Genomic DNA, 21,426 nt, shown 5'->3' on the forward strand with positions numbered 1-21,426 from the left:
TAAATTTTCTTTTAAAATTTTGTCTGGGGCTAGCCTCTCACCAAGGCATGAAAGCAAACTCTTTTATTCCAACCCCTCCTCATCCCTACTCCTTAGCATATCACAGGTTACACAGCTTTGGTAAATCTCCTTGAAAATTAAGCACCATGTAGAAGATGGCTCCTAGAAAAACAAGTACCAAAGAGTCAACAATCTACAAACATACTTGTAGAAAACAAATGATCTGTATACATATTTGCCATTGACGGTGATGATTAATATTCATTGAACACTTGTGTGCTAGGCACTATCCTATCTGCTTTACCCACATTGGCTCGGTTTATTTACAACACGCCTGTCCTCGCAGAAGAATAAGGTTTACAGAACTTATCCTATCCAAGATCAGAGCCAGCTAGTGATAGGGTCGAGACCAGGTCTATCTAGTTCTCAAACACAGGACAGAGCAGAGTGCCTTCTATATTTGTCGAATTAATGAAACAACGAATTCCTAAATGTCTCCCCCACTCCCCAAAAAGTTCAATGTCATTTAGATTAACGGATTTTTCAGGCAATCTGATGTTTCACCATCGCTGAGGGCGAGGAGAAAGGGGCCAATATCATTTAAAGGCTACTCCAATTTATACCTCCAGAGGGCAGAGACCGGCAAAAAAGGTGCGGGGGAGGGAAAATCCTTGGTGTTCACGATCTGTTTTAAATATTCCGGTAATTTCTGTATTCTATTGCATAATAAGTATGTTTGTTTTAGTGCCTACAGTAAATACAAACTTCTCCAAATCTACAGACCGAGCTGACGTTCCAGATAAGCAAAAATTAATCTGAAGCTTCGCTGTAACACTGGCTCAGCTGCCCTGAATTCCGTTTGAGAAGGGCGAGGGGTGGAAGGAAGTTTGCAGACCTATTTCCTCCGGTCACTTTGCCTCGGTTACCTGATCAGCGTAAAAGGGAAACTAATACCGCCCTCGTCACACTGGCAGGAGAATTTATCGCACACGACAGGGCTAGACTCACGGCAAGCACTCGGTTCATTTTTGTCGAAAGTCACGCACTATTATCTCCTAGTGTCCTTGAACACTTCTAAGGCCGAGCGGAAGGCCTGCCGAGCACAGGCAGCTGGAATGGCAGGGCTATCGGAGGCACCGCGGGCACCTTCACCGACAGCAGATCCACCTTCAACCCTTCGGGGGAGCCCGGCTGGCCTGGGGACAGTAAGAGGGTGGGGGGAAAGGCGCCCTTTAGGCTGGAGCGGAGCCTCCACCTTCCCTGACGTCGGACACCTAGCCACTTAGAGGAAGCGGAGCAATTTACTGGAAGAAAAAAAGGCTGAGTGTGGCAATGCCTGTCAGGGAGGCCACCAGGGACTTACCTGCAGGCCTGCTCGCCATTTTGACCCGAGGCTGCAGCGTTGCCTGCTGGGTAAGTCCTGGAAGACGCTCTGGGCCCTTGCGCAGGCGCCTTACGTCGCGTCGCCTGGCGAGGAAGGACGCCCGCGCAGGCGCAGTTTCTGGCAGCCGACTTGGGGCACCTGCGCCTGCCGTTTTTTCCGCATGAGTCCTGCCAATGTCGTAGGGCGGGCATTTTGCGCGCTCCGTTCCATGAACCATTTCGTGTGACCTGATGGGAAGAACATTAGGCAAGGAATAAGGGGCTTTAGCCTGGGTTCTGTGATGGACGAGCTGTGGGAATTTAGGGAGTATTTATTGCGCCCTTTGTGCCAAGCAACGCGCTAAGCGTTTTACCTGCGTATTATTTTAATTCTCATTTAGTTCTAAATCCGTGAGGTAAGTACTATGATTATCCCCATTGTAGAGAGGAAACGGGGGCTCAGAAAGTTGGGATAAATTGTCCAAGACTACACAGCTAGGAAGAATCCAGATTTATCTTCTAGTATCAGAGGATCCGGGTAAAACTTTGGGACTCCTTCTTAATTCTAGGGCCATATACCACACTACTAATCCAGGAGATACTAACCCTCTCTGGCCTTCCGTTTCTCCAGCTTAAGGTCTACACCAGACCATTTTCGTGGTAGGTTAGGTCAGCACACACGAAAAATTTAATACTAATCTAAGATACAGAGCAGAATTTGTGTGTGATTTTAAGATAAAAGCATACCCTCAAGGCCTCAGCCCCAACATGTTAAGTCTAAGGCATTAAAATCTAGGAACAGAAACGATTATAGTGTGACTGACTCATTCAGTTCCTAGTGACCTCCTACCACCATTACTGTCATGGTCAGCTCAAATTGCCATAACAAAACACCACAGACTGGATAGTTTAAAAAACAAATGTATTTCTCACAGGTCTGGAGGCTGGAAGCCCAAGATCAAGGCGCAAGAATGGTCACTTTCAGGTGAGAGCTTTTCCTGTGGGTTTTAGAGGACTGCCTTCTCATTGTGTCCTCACAGGGCAGACTCTTTTGTACCTTACAAGGACACTATTCACATTATGAAGGCCCTGTCTCTAAATGCCATCACATTGGGGGTTAGTGTTTCAACACGACTTCTGGGGAGACACAATTCAATCCATAACAAGAACCCACGAATATCTACTTCTGTTTACTTCAGGCTTAAGCGGAGAACTGGGACCATATAGAGAAATCCATCTCATTGTAAATTCAGAAGGTTAGATTCAGTGGTCCTAGTCACATTCCAGTTCTAAACTTTTGTTGCCTTCCCCTTTTTTCTTCTTTGTGCCACCACATTCTCACATTACTCAGTCCCGTATGCAGCACTAAAAACATGAATGTCTGCTCCCAGACTACGCTAGCCAAAGTGAAGTCTGAAAGACGTGAAGAAGTGCAATACATTTAAACACTGGCACATTGCTTTACAAGAAGTACTCAGTAAACTCTTGTTTCCTCGTTACCCTTAAGTTTCAGCTTGCTGGTTACACGGTGAAGGTGGTAAGAGAAGGAAGACCTTGTCAAGAGATCAGATGCCCAAGACTGTCAAAAAAATCCAGCTCCTAGAGGTATTGAGCCTAGAGGTCCTGGATGTTTGCTGGCAGTCATTAGTATTGATTCAAAAATTGTTTGATTTCCCTCCGGGCACGTGGGTAGGATTGCATTTCTCTGCTCCCTTAAAGCTAGGCATGGCCATGTGACGCTTTGGCCAAGAAAAATGTGATTAGTTTTTAAGAGCAATTCACATTCTTTTCCCCTTTCATAGATTGGCTACACTTAAGACACAGTGGAGGCGCCATCAACCTCTGTCACTAAAGATGATAAGGAGCAGAGCTTTTTTAGTCCCAGGTAGGATGTGTATGAGATAAAAACTTCCGTGGTTTTAAACCATTTAAGGTTTGGGGTACCTGGGTGGCTCAGTCGGTTAAGCATCTGCCATCGGCTCAGGTCATGATCTCGGAGTCCTGGGATGGAGTCCTGCGTCGGGCTCCCTGCTCAGCAGGTTCTGCTTCTCCTTCTCCCTCTGCTCCTCCCCGCGCTCGTGCTCTCTCTCTCAAATAAATAAATAAAATCTTTAAAAAGAAACCATTTAAGGTTTTAGGACTGTTCATTATAGCCTGTTCTGACTGATACAAGTGGTTTGTTAATAAAGGCAAAATGAGGTTCTGAGCCATAGAAAGACCAGTGGGATGGTTCCATGCTTTTTTAGCTGAGCCTTGTTTCCTGTGTATTGATCTCATCCATTAGAGAACTCCATGAAGGCCCCTATCTATGCCACATTCACCACTACATTTTAGGAACTCAAATGTCTGTTGGGCAAATGAATAAAATACCTAACAGGAAGGCCCTCATCAATTATAAATTTAGTTTCTTATGAGGCTTCCGGATCTACAGCACATCACAGAACCCTGGTGCACAACAAACTGCCCCCAAAGTTAGTGTTTTAAAAGTTTTTTATCCCAATTCTGAATTCAGCTGGATAGTTCTGCTCCATGTTGCATCTGCTGAGGCTGAAATGTCTACGCTTCCCCCCTCCCCCCATGTCTGGTGCTCCCTTGGCATGACTGGAATAGCTGAGGTTTGGCCAGACACCTCTTTCTCTCCACCTCATTTCTCCAAGTCACCCAACCTCTTTACACAGTGGCTCAAGGTTTCAAGAGCAAATGTTTCAAGAGGACAAGCCCCAGTGTGCAAGTACTTATCTAGCCTCTGCTTGATAATGTTTCAGGGACCAGGTCTCATTGGCCCAGAGTCAGTGTGGAAGGGGACAAGGAGAACAAATACCAGGATGGTTCGCTGGAAGCCACCAGTGTTAACTACCCACCCAAGCTTGTGATCCCAAGGCAGATAGCTGAAGTCACAATGCCTTGTTTTACAAATAAGGATCTGACCCAGAGGTTAAATTATTGGCCCAGGATTACATGTCTAAATGATAAATGGGGAAAAGAGTATCAGTTCATGCTGTAAATCTTTGCATACTGGCAATAAGTCAGAGGTTTGTTATGGTCTTTTACCATATGTCTCATTGCCCTTTACTTATCTTCACACTAGTCCCCTCCTCCCCACCCCCCCAATCCTTTTTCCTTTCCCGATTCTCGGTAGCCAATTTGTGGGCAACTCTGAATATCTATGCTCAGGAGGATACAGCACAGATCATCCAAAATGGAATGTGTTTTGTAGCATTATCTACGTGAACAGTAGCTATTAGGTGAATAATAATATAGCATGCTCCAGAAACTTCTAACATTTCGAAGAAAATAAAGAGGTCTTGTGAGGAAACCACTTTAGAAGGCCTGCGAATATCAGAGGGAAACCTCTGTCCTCATCCTCACCAGAAGGACAGTGTGCCAGCCCATAGGAAAGTGACTCTCACTCCTTCTCTCAGCTTGCTGTGGTTTAAGTTCTGTCCTCCCTGAGAAGGAAGGAAATGGCTGAGTTGAAGAAAATTAAGTCACCAGGAACTTGTAAGAAAGATCTGCCACAAGTGTACCCAAATTCACAATGTCAAGAAATTGTTTCCAGCATCAGTGGAGGCCTGAGGCATTTATTTAAAAATATGTATCATTCATTCATATATACATTCATTTTATATTATTACATTTTAACATTCATCAAAAACTAAAGAGTTTTTAAGAATTTTTCAAAGTCTTGTACTGAGGCTTTGGCAATCTCTTCACAAAATATTTCATCAGGCAAAGACACTAACTTGTCCAAAGAGATGTAGTTAGGTTTTGTTGGATCATATTGTGCTCTTCCTAAATAGGTAAGAAACAAATGCCTTTCTTTGACTTTAAACAACCTTGTATTAAATACCTAAAAAAGAAAAAAAAAAGTTTTTAAAAACAACATGTGCACTGAAAGATGAACAACTAAAAATGTTTATTTGGCTAAAAATTTAAGTAGGCTAATAATTATAAAGTAGTGACCACATGCTTAGTAACTATGATAAATGCCACAGGGTTTAAACCATATAGCTTTGGCTAAGAAATTATGATTAAAAAGAACAGAAAAATTATAAAGTAATTAAGGGCTATATTGCAGGCAAAGAACATTGGCTAATCCAGATGGAGGAGATGTTAAAATAGCAAATCCTCAGGCCCTGCCCCCAAAATACTCAATTTTTGTGGGGCCCACAGGTTCTCCAGGTGACTCTGGAGAGTCACTGGTGACTGATGTCAGAGGTGACTCTGATGACTGCCAAGTTTGAGAACCAAAGTTAGAAATCAAGGTCCACTGGCACCAAAAAGTTTGTAAGATTTCACAATCTTGTGAAGCTTCCTTATTTTTGTAAAATTCCTGCCTGCTCCCTCCGACTAGTATTAGAATGAAATGAACCTGGCCTCTAGGGGAGCAACTAGGGAAAGCACGTCTTTGTCTTGGGGTTAAAACTCCTAAGGAGTAGCATGAGTGGCAGCAACTTTAAAAAGGAATCAGAAACAGGTCAACCAGAACTGTTATTTGCAAGAGAAAATTCCTTTCATACCACTTAAGTTTTTAAAACACCAGCCAAAAATTTAAAGTCTATCAGTTCCCCCACAGTCCTGTCAGTTTTCCTTTTTTTTTTAAAAAAAAAAAACAATATTAGCCAGACCCCTATGAGTCTAAGAATCCCAAAAAGGAAGTCACAGTTCTATAACTGGGCTTCCCAGAAGCTAGGGTTTGGGGTGCCTAAAAGTCTGTGTTATTTAAACAAGTGATTTTGATGCATTTGGTCAAGTTTATAGTTTCCCCTACTTAGAAAGTTTCTGTCCATCTTTGAGACCCCACTCATTCTACTGACCACTCAAATGTCAGTTCTTAGAGTGGTAGAATATCCTAGTTAAGAGCATGGATTTTTAAGCCCGACTGCCAGAGTTCTAATCTTGTCTCTGTTCCTTGTTACCTGGGTAACCACCTTTGGACAATCCTTTTATGCTTACTTTCTTCACTTGTAAAATCGGGATAATAATAGTACCTATCTCATATGATGGTTGTGAGGATTAAATGAATTAATACAAGTAAAGCAGTAAAGACAGAGCTGACACACAGTGAGCACTTAGTAGCTATCATTATTTCTATGATTTTCCTACCTCTTCTAAATTAAATTAATAAGTTCTATAAGGTTAAGACTTATCTAAGTCTAGGTTAAGGTAGACTTAGACTTAACTAAGTCTATCTGGTTAAGACTCTAACATTATGTAAATCAATTACATTTTAGAGACTTGTCTTCCACACTAGATTACAAATTCCACAAGAATACACACCATGTCTGATTGATTTTTATATCCCCAAATCAGATTATTTTATCATACTCTGTCACTGAATTATCTAACAGCCAGGGGAAAACTAATTGTTACTGCTTTTTAGTTGAAGACCACTTACTTTACAGTTGTTCCAATAAGCCAAATTTGTACCCCTGCACTTTTAATAATCAATACATACACATTTGATGAAACAGAAAAACTCTCTATGGGGGCGCCTGGGTGGCTCAGTTGTTAAGCGTCTGCCTTCGGCTCAGGTCATGATCCCAGGGTCCTGGGATCGAGCCCCGCATCGGGCTACCTGCTCGGCGGGAAGCCTGCTTCTCCCTCTCCCACTCGCCCTGCTTGTGTTCCCTCTCTCGCTGTGTCTCTCTCTGTCAAATAAATAAATAAAATCTTAAAAAAAACCTCTCTATTAAGGGCCCATTCATAGTGAAGTGTGATAGGTAAATAAACATTGCTATTTGTGAAGGAATTGTACCAAATGCAATCTAGTTCTGAGTTATATTAAAGCCGTATTTCTTTTGCCTATCTTTATATCAAGAACACATGTAGCAACAGAGTAGGGGGATCACTGTAATGAAATTCAATCTTTCATTTATCCAGTGACTAAGGAGTGTCTATTCACATGGCAAACAGGAAAGAAAGGATGACTTTGATGAAATTCAATCATTCATTTGTTCAGCAAATACTTATCTAGTGCCTACTAAATGTCCCATATAGTTCCAGGCACCGGGAATCCAGCAGTGTATAAATCCGAAAGGATCTCTGCTTTCAAAGAGTTAACATTCTTGTGAACAAGCAGATAATGTCACTTGCTAAAGAGGAAAGTCTGATTAGCTTGGAAAACATAAATATGGCTTTGGCACAATGGCAAACTAGAACTGTTTTATGTTTTTGTAGGAGATCATTACAATACGGCTCATTAACTAATGGATTTATTTATTCATTCATTCATTTATTCATTCATTTATTTATTCCAATTATTCAGAGAGACCACACGACTGGGGGGAGGGGCAGGAGAGAATCCCAAGCAGATTCCCTGCTGACTGCAGAGCCCGCCGTGTGGCTCAATCTCAGGACCCGTGAGAGGATGACCTGAGCTGAAACCTAGAGTCAAGACACTTTAACTGACTGAGCCACCCAGGTGCCCCTAACTAATGGATTTAGATAGACTGTGAATGAAAAGTACATGTAGAATTGAAAGGACCTTTAAGGGAAGTGATCTTTTCTAATTTAGATGGGAGAAAAACACAACTGGGAATACGTTAGATTCCAACAGGCAGGATGAGCAATAGGTAACAACTAAAGGGAACAGACTCGTCCCTTGTGTCTCCTATGGACATGTACATGTGTGCCCTAGAAGTTGTAAACTTTTCACAAGTGATCCCTTGACTTCGTTTGCTAGATGTGTTCTTGATTTAAAAGACGGGCAAAAGAAATTATGACCTTACTACAACTGTCAGTCTCAGAACCAGAGTATATTGGCCCAATTCCTTCCCAAACAGCAAGTCATTTTTGCAGTGGAACAGCACTATGCACACAGAGCAGTTCTGGACAAAGGGCAATGAGAGCTTCCAGAGAGAGTTGTACACTTGTTACCTGTGGGAACCTGACGATGAGGTGGTGGGGAATGCTCATCACATTGTGCACATAGTCAAAAGTCTCAGTAAGTTTCCTTTTACTTGCAGTCAACATCTTTGGGACTTTGGTGATCATATGTTGAATTTCATTATGTTTAAAACCTAGTTCAAGACGATAAACCTAAGAGAAAGTAGAGTTGCTTGAATCACAAATGTAAACAGTTATTTTCCTAATATGCCAGAGGACACACTGATTATTTTAAAATCTGAAATGAGGACATTAAAAACTGGAGACAGCTATGCCAATGCCCTCAAGGGTCCATAGCTTCCTGCTTCTGGGGTATCCTGAATTTCAAGCCCCTCTCCTGAGACGAACTCTCACAGCATGGTGATCATCGTGAAGATCACCAAAAGGAGCTATCATAACGATGAAACAGAATAATGGTGGATGTGGAAGGCCTGGTCAGGCTATCTGTATGGGCCCTACACCACAGACCAGCAGTTAAGATTTTCAATGTGTTTTTTGAGCCTCTGCTCCCAAGCACACTCACATACATGTTATCTGGAAAAACCACATGTCAAAATTCCAGACAGAGATGGTAAAACTAAATACCCAAATGTGTGTTAGGTCCTCTGCTCCCCTACCAATCCGTTGTTCTTATTACTCTGCAGGCTATGCCCCTACTAGATTATGAGCCCCATGAGAGCAGGGACTATCTTCAAGCACAGTGCATGGGCAGGTGCTCAACAAAAATTTCTTCAACAGCTGGACATGAAACACTTTAAGCACCTCAGAAAAACAGGCCTTCTATCATAATTTCAGGTACGACTACAGTTTTGTATACTAACTAGTCAGCTGCCTTTGGCTTTATACTACTCGCTTGGAGGTAGGACAGTAACGAGTGTCTGGTATGTCCTGTGATAGAACTAGAGCGGGCAGTGGGCACAGTTCTAAGGAGAGCAATGTGCTGGCTACTAGGCTCTTCACAGATGTCTTCCGGATCCAGCCTCCAAATCTCATCTCCCACCAAGGTGACATAAACCTGGAGTCTCACACTGGCAACAAACGCGGTTTCCAGGCATCGCCCAGATACCTAATGCATTACTCTAGGATTACTGGTATCGGTGTCTACAAGGTGATTTACGCATGTAACACCTGCTCAACGTGTGAACATATTATTAACTAAAATAAACTGCTTGCTAGATATTTATTGTATCATTTCCTATGTCCATCTTTTTAGAAATTACTTCTTTCACAATCTAGTGTTAAGAAGACAGTAGCAAAATCTATCCTCTTCTTAAGCACTTAAAGAAAGAAGCTGATTTCTGAAAATCTTAAAGTCGACCTACCTTCATGTTTTCTTTCACGGGCTCCAGACTTCCAGTTAGTAGCCTTGGGAGACGAACTACCAGATCTCTAGTCTATAGTTATAAAACAATCTATTATTACTATACATGCACATTCAACTAGTTTGGGAAAACAAGGCATTACTAGGAACACAAAACTAAAATTCAAAATATGAGCTAGGAACCCTGAAAATACATAAACTTAATACTGTTTGAGGGAAAAAAAATACTGAAAACAAAACTTAAGGCACCAACTTGATGGAATACTATAAAATGATATAGTTATACATTTAACCTAGTAGGGTAATTCATTCTTATACAAAAATACCAGGCATTTATAGAATTCATATGGACCAGGCATCTGTGAGAAACGTGAGATTTAAGCTTCTAAATGTAGCTCACATGGAAATATATAAATTCTCTTTTCTTTACCTTCTTCACGCTAAGTTCAAGTTCTTTCTGAAAAAATCCCAATCTGTTATCCAATCTTTCCACTGAAAAACTCAGCAAAAATGGTGCATTTCTGACCATCTGTGCTATATGTGCCTTACTGAAATTTTTTGACTGCAGATAAGCCACTCTAGAGAAACAAACAAAAAATACATGTACATATGATTAACATTTACTAATGTCATGTACTTTCCAAAGTAACAAACAAAAAAAAAGGATAAGTAAAAACATTCAATAATGGCCCAAATATGGTTAAAGCAAAATAAGCACCCATCCAACGATAGAACGGTTCCCATTTCTACTCAGAAACCAAATAATTCTGAAATCTACTAACAGATTCTCTTTTCAGTTATTTTATTACTTGGTAGAAAAAAATCAAATAGCTTCATTTAAGAATTCTTTGCCAAGAACATAAATCCATAAATTAAGAAAATAAGAGATTCCAAACTCTTTTTATAAAGACCCTCAAGCATAGCAGAAGTCGAGAGAGGAATTTTTTAGTTTAGCAAATTTACTGACTATGTATATTCGTAAATAATTTTTACTACGATTTCCATTATGCATTTTGTTAACAACTGAGAAATTTCCTGCTAAGTTTCTGGGACCCAAAATATGGTAGTAAAATACAGAAAGTTTGACTATGAAATAACATTATTGATTTTTAAAAACTTATAAACATAGTAAAAGGCAGTTTTATTAAATGCCTAAAATATACTAGGACATTATCTTGTTTAATTCTCACCAAATAAAACACAAGAAACAAAAACCCGTGAACCAGGTAAATTTTCCACATTGTATCTGAAGAAACATAGATTCAGAGAAGTTAAATAACTCCTCTTAGACCACCAGCTAATTAATGACCAAGCTGAGATTTGAACTCAGACATGCCTATGAGATTTCTATACCATGTACCACCAGAGCTTATATTTTATAAGTGATGACTACTCCTTTAAGGGACTCCCTTAGAGGACATGAGAGAAAAGACCGACAAATTTAACTATATAAAAACTTAAATGCAAGGCACCCCCCCTGCCCAAGCATTGACAAAGTCAAAACAAGTGACAAGTATTTACAACATGTCACGGGGAAATAACTAATTTTGTTAAAATACAGAAGAATGCTTACAAAAGAAAGAAAAAGACTTAATTTTAAAATGACAAAGGACATATGTGATTTATAGAAAAGGTGATGTAAATAGAAATTCAACAGAGGAAAAGAGCCTCCAAACATCATTTCTGAAACAACACTGAGGCACTGTTTTTATCTATAAAATGAACTGAAACCATAAAGTTTGATGACTCTGTAATAGTGAGGGTAACAGAGAAACTGGCACTTCTGTATGACGCTGGTGGATGCGTAAACTGGAAAACAACCTTACAAAGGACAACTTGTCGATATCTTTAAGATTATAAATGCACATACCCTTTCACCTAGCAATTCCACTTCTAGAAATCTGTCCTACAGATATATAGCAGTATGTGCAAAATGATATGTGTATATATATATATATATATATATATATATACATGCACACACACACACACACATATGGAGAGTCACTGCAGCCTTGCTGTGGTAGCAGTGACTGGAATCAAGCACCATGTTTATCGTGAGGGACTGGATGATCCACAGTATGAACTAAACTAGCATTAAAAAAAGAGGAAGTCCCAGTACAAAACTATCTCTAACATACAGTTAAGGTAAGAAAGTGGGGTGCAGAATAGTATGTATAAATGCTACCAGTTGTATGTATGTGGGTTCATGTGTATTTGTACACAGATATACACATATGCTTACATATGACAGAACATTCTTAGCAGGTCAAACAAAAAACCTGATCATAGTAGCTGCCTCCACAGATGGGTCTCAGAAAGTTAATGAGGGACAAATGTAAGTAGGTGGGAAGGAGGATTACTTTTTGTCCCCCCCCCCTTTTTTTGGTCACAGCAAAAATCAATATCTGACTAAAACATTATCAAAACTGTTGTCTACCTTGTGATAATTTTTCTAATAAAAAACTAAGATATGCCCAGCCAAAAAAAAATTTAAATAATTAAATGCAAATTATTCATTTGAAAATAACTTTTTTATACATTTGAAATTTTCTTCATTCAAAGGAAAACAAGTATATGAAATCAATGCTATTACAGAAATCCTAGAAATAAGACTACTGTACATACCAGAGACAAAAGCTAAGTTCAATTAAAGATTATCATACTCTTGCCTCTTACAGTAGCAGCTTATTTTTTGCTGTATGTGGATAAACCTATTAAAAAATTCCAAGTAATTAAAATAATGCTCCAGAGTTTAGGAACCACTAGACTATGCTGTCCATGAGAGAATATCCTCTCGTTGTTAGGAGCATGTGTGATCTTGAGCAAGTAACTTCAGCTTCTTTTTTTTTTTTTTTTTAAAGATTTTATTTATTTATTTGAGAGAGAGAATGAGAGACAGCACAAGAGGGAAGAGGGTCAGAGGGAGAAGCAGACCCCCCGCTGAGCAGGGAGCCCGACGCGGGACTCGATCCCGGGACTCCAGGATCATGACCTGAGCCGAAGGCAGTCGCTTAACCAACTGAGCCACCCAGGCGCCCGAGAGTAGGGAGACAGCATGGGGCAGTAGCGAGGACTCTGCAGTTAGACTAAGTGGGCCTGAATCCCAGCTCTGTCACTTACACTATCCACGTAATCTTGGGCAAATTATTAAACCTTTCTGTGCTTCCCGTGGAAAATGGGGATATTAATAATAGTGGTGCAATAGTCAGTGGTATTGAAATAGCGCCGTATGGTGACAGATGGTAGCTACACATGTGGTAAGCACAGCATAACAGACAGCCTTGTACAGACTTGTTGAATCACTGATGCAACATTGTATGTCAACTACACTTCAATTTAAAAAAATAGTATTAGCATAGTAGGCAGTTTCTGACATGGCTCCCAATAATCCCCACCTCCTGGTATGCACACTTCCTTTGAATAAATCTTGAACAATAGGGCAAACTGGTTTTTGAATGGGGAGGGATCAGTGTTCCAGACAGGCAGGAGAAGCAGAGCTGGATATATCAGACTGAGTTTCCTAGAATCATCCGTTCTCTCCCCTGTAATAGTCTGTCTGTATTATACCAGAAGGTAAGTCCCATGAAGAGAGAGCATGTGCACGTTCTGTCTTTTGGGGTTCAAGTCTAGCTCAGTGCCTTGCATATACAGGAGCTCAAATCATTCAATGTACGGAATCCAGTTTTTTGTTTAGTTCTTTTTCCTAATTCAGACAAGGCATTGTACTCTGATGTTGTTCAAGGAACTGTAAAGTTCTCTGAAATGCAGTGAGGCTCACCATCAGAGTAAGAATAACCTGGGGATGAAGACCAGAGGCAGACCAGTCAGGAGACTGTTAGAGCAGTCTTCATGTGAAATGGGGACCCAAGGTGATCTTCACAGTGAAGATTCAGAGAAATGCACTGACTGATTTGAGAGATAAAAAAGAATTGATAGTTGATTTATTAGATGTGGATACTGTAAGAAGAGAAGCCAAAGTTAACACTAATGTTTCTGATTTGGGCAACAAGGTGAACAGTGCTCCTATTCAGTGAATCTGGGAATACAGGGAAGAATTGACTTAGGTACGAAGTAGGGAGGATGATAAATTCAAAAGGTGAACTTAGGGACAGGGGCTCTGTCTTGTTCTCTGTGGTGTTCCCAGTGCCTAGCAGGGTTCTTATCTCACAGATCAATACTATCTCATCTCACTGTATTGATTCTCACAGATTTAATAAATTCTTTGAATGTTGAATGAAGTACAAAGATGTTTATGGAAGTGCTTTTTAAAGAAGAAAAAAAGGAACAACCAAAATAGGCCACTTACGTAAATGATTAAGCAAATGATATAATAATGTGCCAAGAGGATGTCAGATGTCTACCATCAAAAACTGCCCAGAAAATTAAAACAACCCACAAAAGTTCAGGCTTTCGTAACTCTAAGTGCACTCTCAGGTAATTTAGCCATGTGTTGATGGATTAAAAAAATTTTTTTATTCCAGTTTCTGAAGAGAACCCGTTGAGTGTTGACTCAGCAGTAAGTTGAACACATAAAAATGAGAAGTCAAATAAAAGACCTGTTTTAGATACTTAATCTTGATCAAAGGAAGTCCGTAACCCAAAAAATAATAATAATAATAATATTCATGTTCATTATCAGCCGATCCTTATGCAGCTAAGACTTAAAAATAACTTACACATATATTTCCTTCATAACCACTTCTTGGGTTATGTGAAAAATCATTGTAAAAGCCCTACCTGGTCTTAAGATTTTCAAGGTCTTCGGAGAAAATAGCATAGTTTTTAGTCAGGTATGTTCCCAGCTGGTTATCCTCTATACCCAAATCTTTAAGAAACATGAGTATTTGCTTAATGTCTTTTTCAAAATCCAGTCGCAGAAGGAGGTTGGCTGCATCTGGATGTTTTTCTATCTTTGAGAGATCCACTCCTATAATAAATTACAAATACTGTTTGAAGATAACTGTTTAGCTAGGTCATTAAACTTTATACATAAAAACACAAGGAATTACTGATGAAGATCAACAACCTGTCCAAAAGAGAACTGAGACAGGCCAATAGAAACTTCTAAATATATTTAAACTAAACTAGTTGCAGAAATAAAATTAAATTAAAATGAAAACATAGTACTTATGTCAAAGTCACATATAGAGGAAAACAATTCATTTGGGGTTAAATTTCTACCTGAAACAAATTCACCAAGTCATACTGACCTAGCTAGGATCATCCTCTTTATCTATGGTTCTTGAATATTATTTGAATAATGCTTATGAGCTCCTACTGATCTCCACAGTAATTGCTTAACTGGCAATTCTACAGTGTAACAAACCCTTTAAATGAATTGTTACTTTCTTTGACATTTGTCATTTCCTTAGTTATAAGCATTATTTTCGAAATATGTTTATGATCTCCTCCGGGTGGGGGAATAAAAATAACCCTATGTCTTACTCATTGTAATCTCCAGGTCTTCAGCATGGAGACAAGTACCTTGAAGGAGCACAAGAAATGTCTGTGTGAGAACAGGTGAGCATATACAGCCCTCAAATATACAACAAAGCAGAAAGTATACAACCTCTGACCTTCACGTATCCTTATAATCTTAGGTAGTCTAAGTAAGTGAGACAAGGCATAGGAGAAAGAAAGAAGAGGGAGAAAGCAAGCTGTTACTTTCAAGTATTCTCTGGTTATGGATATAATTAGATGGCAATGTTAATTAGGCAAGGAATCAAAGTAACCTGTAATTCAAAATTCTCATTAAAACTGAGCGTTTTGGGGCACCTGGGTGGCTCAGTCGATTGGGCAGCTGCCTTCGGCTCAGGTCATGATCCCAGTCCTGGGATCGAGCCCCACGTCGGGCTCCCTGCTCAGCGAAAGCCTGCTTCTCCCTCTCCCTCTGCCTGCCGCTCCGCCTACTTGTGCTCTGTCTCTCTGTCAAATAAATAAAATCTTAAAAAAAAAAACCAAAAAAACAACTGAGCATTTTATTCTCTCATTTTTTTCCTTTTATCTGATTAAAAAAATAAGCATGAACAGGAAAGGCCTCTTCTTTATGTTGAGAGTAAACATTTGAAGATAATCTAAAACCTTAAGGTTAAAGTTTTATATTCTTAAAAATATTTCTTCAGATGAAAAATAACTCTCAAACTGATTTCCAGATGCAACTTTCAAGTCTTAAATATAAAAGCAATGAAATAAAAACATTCTTTAATGGTGTACATAACCAGAAAAATAAATTATAATTTCATATACTATTATATCCAAACATAATTCTAAACCCAAATTTCTTGATATTAAACAGGCATTGATGTAAGATGATCATGACTAGAAAAACAGATTACACAAACACACCCACAGAATGAAGACCAGAAACAGAGCCAAGATCAACTGAATGAATAAAATAAAAAATTAGCATATAATAATAATGGCATTTCAAATTAATGGTGAAAAGATACACTATTCATTACAATATAATGGGACCACTACCTATATGTGTGAAAAATAATTGTTTCTATTACTACACTTACGGTGAACATCATGTAATGTACAGAACTACTGAATCACTATGTTGTGTATCTGAAACTGTATGTCAATTTTACTTAAAAAAAATTCCTTCTATATCTTACACAAAAGATTAAACATCTAAATGTGTACTAACTCTAAAACTACTACAAGAAAACAGTTTAAAAAATATTAAGTATGACTACATAAAAATGTAAAACTCATGTATGGCTTTCTGTAATAAATGTATTTGCATAGAAAAAGGTGGGGAAAGCTATTCAACAAATTGGTGATAGGGTTACCTCTGGAAAGTGAAAATGGGTATGTAGAGAAGGTGAGAGCTCTTTCTCTTACAGTACTTGCATTATTAACAACTAGATGAAATTCTAATTTAAAAATAGTATTAATAAAAATAAATTATTGGATGGATACATAAGTAAGACAGAAGCTAGTTCCAAATCTCTGTGATAAATGTGGGAAGGGGTGCTTTGAAAATAACATACAGGGTTCAGACTTGGAATTGAACTTACTCGTACAGCTGATCTGTGCTGAAGCGCCTTGCTCAGCATGAGCCGTCACACCCTGACTGCGCTCAAACAGAAATCCTGAAAAGCTGCCTTTTAACAGCAATAGGAGAGCAGAATCTCATCAGGAGAGCACACTGCTGTCAGCACAAATCACTTGGACTTACTCAAGATTAACTTGAAAAAATAGTCACTGAATTCCCACTATGGACCAGGCACTTCTGTTAGGCTCTGGGGATATAACAAATGAGTAATACACGCCTCTAACTTCTGGGTGACCGCAGTCTGAGTTGCTTTTATCCATTCAGTAACTACAATTATTACCACTGTATTCAGTTATGGTTACACATATCTAGTGTATCCATCAAGGTCTGGCAGGCAGCAGATATTGCCCTAGAAAGTGCGAGCAAAAAGAACTTTAATGAAGGGACTTTACACAGTGGTGTGATGGATGAGGGAGCGAACAAGGGCACCCCTAGTGCTAAACAGACAGGGAGCAAAAAGTATTCCCCGAACCCAGAGGGAACTGCAAGCTATTAAGAAAGGGCTGCTCAGGAGGAGCTGTTGTCACAGAGCGAGGCAGTTACAGGACCCAAAGCAGGGAAGGAACAGGAAAAAAAATATACTCCCACCCGCCTTCCCTCTCCTCCTGCAAGTGCCTCCCACTGGCTGAAGCTGCCCAGGAGCCTGCTGGCAAAGAAGCTCTAGTGCATGGAGACTGGCCTCCTGGGATAGAAAACAGGCAGAGTAGGGCAGAAAACAGATCGGAGAAGCAGACAGGCACCGGGACACATGGGTCCTCAAAAATACTATCTGACAAGGCAATCACGGCTCCTCCACGGTACTGTCACTTAAGTTACTTCCAAGATATGCTGTTGACATATCAACATACAGAGAAGGAATGGCTGGAACATATATTCCAAAATTCTTAGTATGCTGTAAATTATTTAAAGGCAGGGGCCACGTCTTGTTTATCTTGTATTAGCCCTGGCACCTACCATAAGGCTGGGGAAGCTGTTCCAGAAGGAAGGTGACTGGCTCTCCTCTTTGTAGCAGATGTCATCTTTCTCTCCCCTTTGAAGCCACAGAACACTTTATTTGTATGTCTTATGTAGCACTTCTCACTTTACCTTTCATCCTTGTAGTCCAATTATTTTTATATATGTATATTTAGATACTTCTGAAGACTTGAAGCTTCTTGAGAACAAAGGCCATTACCTGCACATTTGCGTAACTTGCACAGGAACAGGGAAGTAAACAACTGTAATGCTGTTATTAGTGCTAGAATGGAACTAAGCCGGGGTGATGCAAGGGTCCAGAGGAAGGTCACCGAAGAACTTGAACTAAGTCTTCCAGTGGTCAGAGCTGGCCGAACAGAAGGAGAGAAGGGGAAAGGAGTAAAGCTGAAAAGGTAAGTAAGGGCCAGATTAGGCAGAGCGCTGACATCCTGGGGAGGCTTTGAAGGATTTCCAATAGGTCACTGACATAGTCAGATCGGCATTTTAGAAAGAGAACTGATATTTGAGAGATCATCAGAGCAATGTTGCTATCTGATAAGACGGCTATCAAGTTAGGAAGCTCCTAACTTTCCAGTGAAAAATGAGAGCCTAAAGTATGGCAGTGACTGGAGAATGAGAGCAGATGAATTTGAGAGAGAATCCCTTACCTACCCTGTTCCTCTCAATCCCCCGGGGAGAAAGGAGGTTTATCATCTGGGAAAATGAAATCAGAGATGTGCCAGAGCTAGGGATAATGAGAGAAGCAGATGGCTGCAATAAGGTGTTGGACTGAACAGGAGAGGACTAAGTAAAAAGTCTGCAGTGAGATCCCTTGGCTGTCTTCAACTATCCAGACCCCAGTGCATCCTCCCAGCCAACAAGCTAAAATAGTTATGGAGCAGGCCTAGACAGAAACCATCCACATTAGGGGGACAGTGGGCTCCAGGAGGAAGGGCAGGAGGTGGTGGGGAAAAGGAAGGAATTCCTCATCTGGTAGGGTTTACTGCAGGAAACACTGTCCTGACAGGCTACTGGAAGGTGTGGGAAAATTTGGCCCTAGAAATAAAGAAAACTAATCAAAGGAAAAACAAGAATTATTAACAACTATGGAAAAATGAAAACGATCCCAGAGAGCAGCAAGCAATATTTATAGTCATAATATAATTGCTGACTGATGATTCATCTAAAAATTGTTACCATAACTATACTGGGCAAACCGAATAGGGGAAAAGTATGTGTGTACATACAAGAGATCAACCAATGTCTAAAACTGATGAACCAAGCCACAGCACTATAAACAATGACATAAACAGAGATTAACTACAAACAGAAAGAGCTGTAAAAGTTAAGGAGACACCTCTGGGGAATAGCATGAAGGTCAGGAAGGATGAAGCAGAGAGTACGGTTTTTCACTAGAAGCTTTTTTTCACACTATTTGACTTCTGTTCATCTTGATAAAGATTAAAAATGCTGATTTGAACAAAGTAAGGCAAAAAAGCAAATGAGGAATACACTGAAAAAGTACCTGTAGGTTGTTGAGACTTACCTAGAAGCACTAACTTCTGCAGAGTCTCAGAATGATCCACGTAGTCTCGAAGCGTGAACGTATCTGGGGGCAGTGGAGGGTCTGCGATAATCTGAACGGCCTCCTCCTCGGAAACTGGCTGCAATGGAGACACCGGAGGCAGGTCGTCCAGTGCTTTGAAGCCAGCCATATAGAAAGACAGGGGCGGTCAGCTCTCCAGTCTTGTACACTTAAAGTGAAACCTTTTCCCTAGTTTGCTTCTTGTTAAATCTTGGGATCATCTCAGAACTAAATATCTGAGAAGTTCAAATATTTTCTGCCTCCTAAGAGGTAAGGCTAAGACTATTTAGAGAAATCAACCACTGTTCCTCCAAGATAAGCAATCTGTTGGTAAGTTTCTATTCATAAGGAGGAGGTCCTACACAACATTCCTTTCTTTTAATTCACTTTTAATCAGTAGGTAAGAATGCTAAAAATCAACTGACCTTCTAGTACATTTTGAGATAGATTCTACCATAGCTTGTTAAACTGGCCCAAAGTACAACATATTCTACCATCCTGATTTGTGTGAGTTAGAGTCAATTCGATCCTGAAATGTCTTTTGATGCAATCTCCTTTCCTCCAAGTTATTCTCAAGTACGTCTTTAAAAGGACTTCTATGATTGTTTCTACCACCTGTAGTCCTTCACTATGGACATGACCCTCTCTAGCACAGCCCTGATTCTGAGATTTTGTTTTGTTTAAACCAAATGCGTAATGGGAGACACTGGGAACTATAACCTACCTTAAGCTAAAGAATCAAGACTATGATTTTTTCGTTCTATTTTTTGCTTCTCATAACTACCCTTTCTTATTTCTTATAGCCAGTCTTTCCTCTCTGCCCTCCTTGACCCTGCTGTCTTTCTTTCATAGTCTACTTAACCTAATATTCCCTCATTGTGGTGAAATATTCCTTGCATGGGAATATTCCTAGAAGAGGAAGCATAGGAGAGAGAGGACTGACTAAAAAGTGACAAGGGAGTTTTCTGGGGTGTTCTATTTGTGTTCTTTTTGGTTTGTTAATTGTGGAGGCTGTTACACTACTAAATGTGTTTGTCAAAATTCATAAAACTATACACTCAAAACTGATGAATTTTACTTGGATAAAATTATATCCTAATTAGGAATATATTAGGATAAATTATACCCTAGTAAAACTAATTACCACCTGAAAATTTTTTATAAATTTAAATAATAAAGTATTTAGAAAGCCACTGTTACACATAAATCTAGAACATAATATTATCTATATATTAATCTACAAACCTTTTTTCTCAAATAAGTAAATGAATAGAATTGGCATTGTTCTTTTTCTTACTTGGTACAAAGTATGACCTGAAATAGGCTAACAGACTATAAACAGTTAACCTGTTCAAACTACCAAAGTGGGGCAGAGGGGACTCTTCAGGAAGTTCAAAATTACCTTCTAGAGACAGCTCAGAATCAAAGTTGGATATTTTCTGTGTCTTCTGTGTCTGTTCATTCATGCAAGGAAGCAGAGTACTTTGGCCAGAACCAATCTCTTGCCTACTTGAGTTGGTAGACTGGGAACTATTCCATAAGGAGGAAGTCCTGTAAGTCTTGAATCCCCACTGGAGAAAGCAATTATCAGAGGACATCTGTGGCTGAGCAGAAAAGCCAAGCAACAATGTTCTTCCTGGTCTCTGGAAATGTTTTCCGCATTGTGTAGCTGTAATGAAGCTACTCAATTTAACTGAATTGAACCATCTGGATATCTGTTGGGCTGACAAAGCCATTTTTCTTAAAGTAGCCTACAAAGGAAATATATAACCATCAAAAAAGAGAAACTCACTTGACTTAAGTGTTTAGAACAGTACTCAAACAACAAAATGATAAACTGGAAAATCTTTTTTCTAATTAAAAGATGTTCAATAGACTTAGATAATTAGAGCAGTCACATGTTACTTAAGCACAGGAAAAGCCAAAAACAAGACAGCCCCAGTTATAAACCAAAAGACAGGAACTTCTGAACTGGAAAAATAATGACTGCTTTACAATATAAAAAAAAGCAAAACCATTGGTATAAGAAAACCATTTAAAACAAAAATCTGGGGGCGCCTGGGTGGCTCAGTTGGTTAAGCGACTGCCTTCGGCTCAGGTCATGATCCTGGAGTCCCGGGATCAAGTCCCACATCAGGCTCCCTGCTCAGCAGGGAGTCTGCTTCTCCCTCTGACCCTCACCCCTCTCATTCTCTCTCTGTCATTCTCTCTCTCTCAAAAATAAATAAAATTTAAAAAAATTAAAAAAAA

General features: G+C 39.7%; 2 protein-coding genes across 5 annotated transcripts in view; both read right to left on the reverse strand.

The window, feature by feature from the left end:
* Nucleotides 1-1,517, reverse strand: part of UQCRB (ubiquinol-cytochrome c reductase binding protein) — a 5,419-nt gene extending 3,902 nt beyond the window's left edge. The window contains exon 1 of the mRNA XM_081816286.1: nucleotides 1,364-1,517. Within this exon, the coding sequence (XP_081672412.1) occupies nucleotides 1,364-1,382 (19 nt within the window). The 5' untranslated portion in view covers nucleotides 1,383-1,517. The remainder of the gene's footprint in view (nucleotides 1-1,363) is intronic.
* A 3,394-nt stretch (nucleotides 1,518-4,911) lies between these two features.
* MTERF3 (mitochondrial transcription termination factor 3) lies at nucleotides 4,912-20,947 on the reverse strand. 4 transcript variants are annotated; one of them, XM_081816283.1, is made up of 8 exons: nucleotides 20,579-20,946; nucleotides 19,138-19,290; nucleotides 15,020-15,058; nucleotides 14,312-14,501; nucleotides 10,002-10,149; nucleotides 9,573-9,644; nucleotides 8,242-8,403; nucleotides 4,912-5,212 (listed from the first exon to the last, which is right to left on the reverse strand). In XM_081816283.1, the coding sequence occupies exons 1-8, from the start codon at nucleotides 20,910-20,912 to the stop codon at nucleotides 5,018-5,020; spliced, it is 1,293 nt and encodes a 430-aa protein (XP_081672409.1). In that variant the 5' UTR covers nucleotides 20,913-20,946; the 3' UTR covers nucleotides 4,912-5,017. The 4 variants fall into 4 exon arrangements, with proteins under 4 accessions (XP_081672409.1, XP_081672410.1, XP_030897541.1 ...); XM_081816285.1 differs by lacking the exon at nucleotides 4,912-5,212 and adding an exon at nucleotides 5,230-7,009 and having other exon boundaries at nucleotides 20,579-20,947; XM_081816284.1 differs by lacking the exon at nucleotides 15,020-15,058.
* Between the last annotated feature and the right edge of the window lie 479 nt (nucleotides 20,948-21,426).

The sequence above is a fragment of the Leptonychotes weddellii genome, chromosome 4 (genome assembly GCF_054177405.1).
Source record: "Leptonychotes weddellii isolate Sample4059 chromosome 4, ASM5417740v2, whole genome shotgun sequence".
NCBI classification, from domain to species: Eukaryota; Metazoa; Chordata; class Mammalia; order Carnivora; family Phocidae; genus Leptonychotes; species Leptonychotes weddellii.